The 1,264-nt window shown below is 64.3% G+C and overlaps 1 protein-coding gene across 1 annotated transcript in view; it reads left to right on the forward strand.

Annotated features, from left to right (window-relative positions):
* The window catches only part of ELFN2 (extracellular leucine-rich repeat and fibronectin type III domain containing 2), a gene marked incomplete at its 5' end in the record, with an annotated part of 26,567 nt that overhangs the window by 382 nt on the left and 24,921 nt on the right, over positions 1–1,264 (forward strand). Inside the window, 2 exons of the mRNA XM_006757451.1 lie at positions 9–181; positions 342–1,258. Coding sequence (XP_006757514.1) covers positions 9–181; positions 342–1,258 — 1,090 coding nt within the window. The remainder of the gene's footprint in view (positions 1–8; positions 182–341; positions 1,259–1,264) is intronic.

The following is a 1,264-nucleotide window of genomic DNA, read 5'->3' on the forward strand; positions in this document are numbered from 1 at the left end:
ACCGCCCCTGCCGCCTGGACGGCGCCACCTTCGCCAGCCTGGCCAGCCTCATGGTGTGCGAACTGGCCGGCAACCCCTTCAACTGCGAGTGCGACCTCTACGGCTTCCTCACCTGGCTCGTGGTCTTCAACAACGTCACCAAGAACTACGACCGCCTGCAGTGTGAGTCCCCGCGGGAGTGGTAGAGCATCAGCCTGTGGTCTAAAGGGTCCCGGATTTGATTCCAGTCAAGGGCACCACATGTCCGTGTGGGCTTCTGTGGGGGGCATGCAGGAGGCCGCCAACCGATGATTCTTTCTCATCATTGATGTTCCTATCTCTCTCTCTCCCTCTCCCTTCCTCTCTGACGCCTCGTCCACCACGGACGCGTCCGCCGGGCCGGCCATCAAGCTGCACCACGTCACCTTCACCTCGGCCACCCTGGTGGTCATCATCCCGCACCCCTACAGCAAGATGTACGTCCTGGTGCAGTACAACAACAGCTACATCTCCGACGTCATGACGCTCAAGAACAAGAAGGAGATCGTCACCCTGGACAAGCTGCGGGCGCACACCGAGTACACCTTCTGCGTGACCTCGCTGCGCAACAGCCGCCGCTTCAACCACACCTGCCTGGCCTTCACCACGCGCGACCCGGTCCCGGGGGACCTGGCGCCCAGCACCTCCACCACCACCCACTACATCATGACCATCCTGGGCTGCCTCTTCGGCATGGTCATCGTGCTGGGGGCCGTCTACTACTGCCTGCGCAAGCGGCGCATGCAGGAGGAGAAGCAGAAGTGCGGCAAGGTCAAGAAGACCATCCTGGAGATGCGCTACGGGGCCGACATGGAGGCCGGCTCCATCGTGCATGCCGCCCAGAAGCTGGGCGAGCCCCCAGTGCTGCCCGTGTCCCGCATGTCCTCCCTCCCGTCCATCATTGGGGAGAAGCTGCCCACTGCCAAGGGTCTGGAGGCTGGGCTGGACACGCCCAAGGTGGCCACCAAGGGCAACTACATGGAGGTGCGTACCGGCACCAGCACTAGCACCGGCACTGGCACCGGCCCCGGCCCCGGCCCCGGCACCGGCCCCGGCACTGGCACCGGCGGGGATGGCCCAGCCCAGCCTGAGGGTAACCGCCCAGGTGCGGGGAACAACCAGGGCTCGGCCACTGAGATCTCCACCATCGCCAAGGAGGTGGACAAGGTCAACCAGATCATCAATAACTGCATTGATGCCCTCAAGCTGGACGCGGCCTCCTTCATCGGGGGCGGCAGCAGTGGCG

The sequence above is a fragment of the Myotis davidii genome, unplaced genomic scaffold (genome assembly GCF_000327345.1).
Source record: "Myotis davidii unplaced genomic scaffold, ASM32734v1 scaffold514, whole genome shotgun sequence".
Lineage (NCBI taxonomy): Eukaryota > Metazoa > Chordata > Mammalia > Chiroptera > Vespertilionidae > Myotis > Myotis davidii.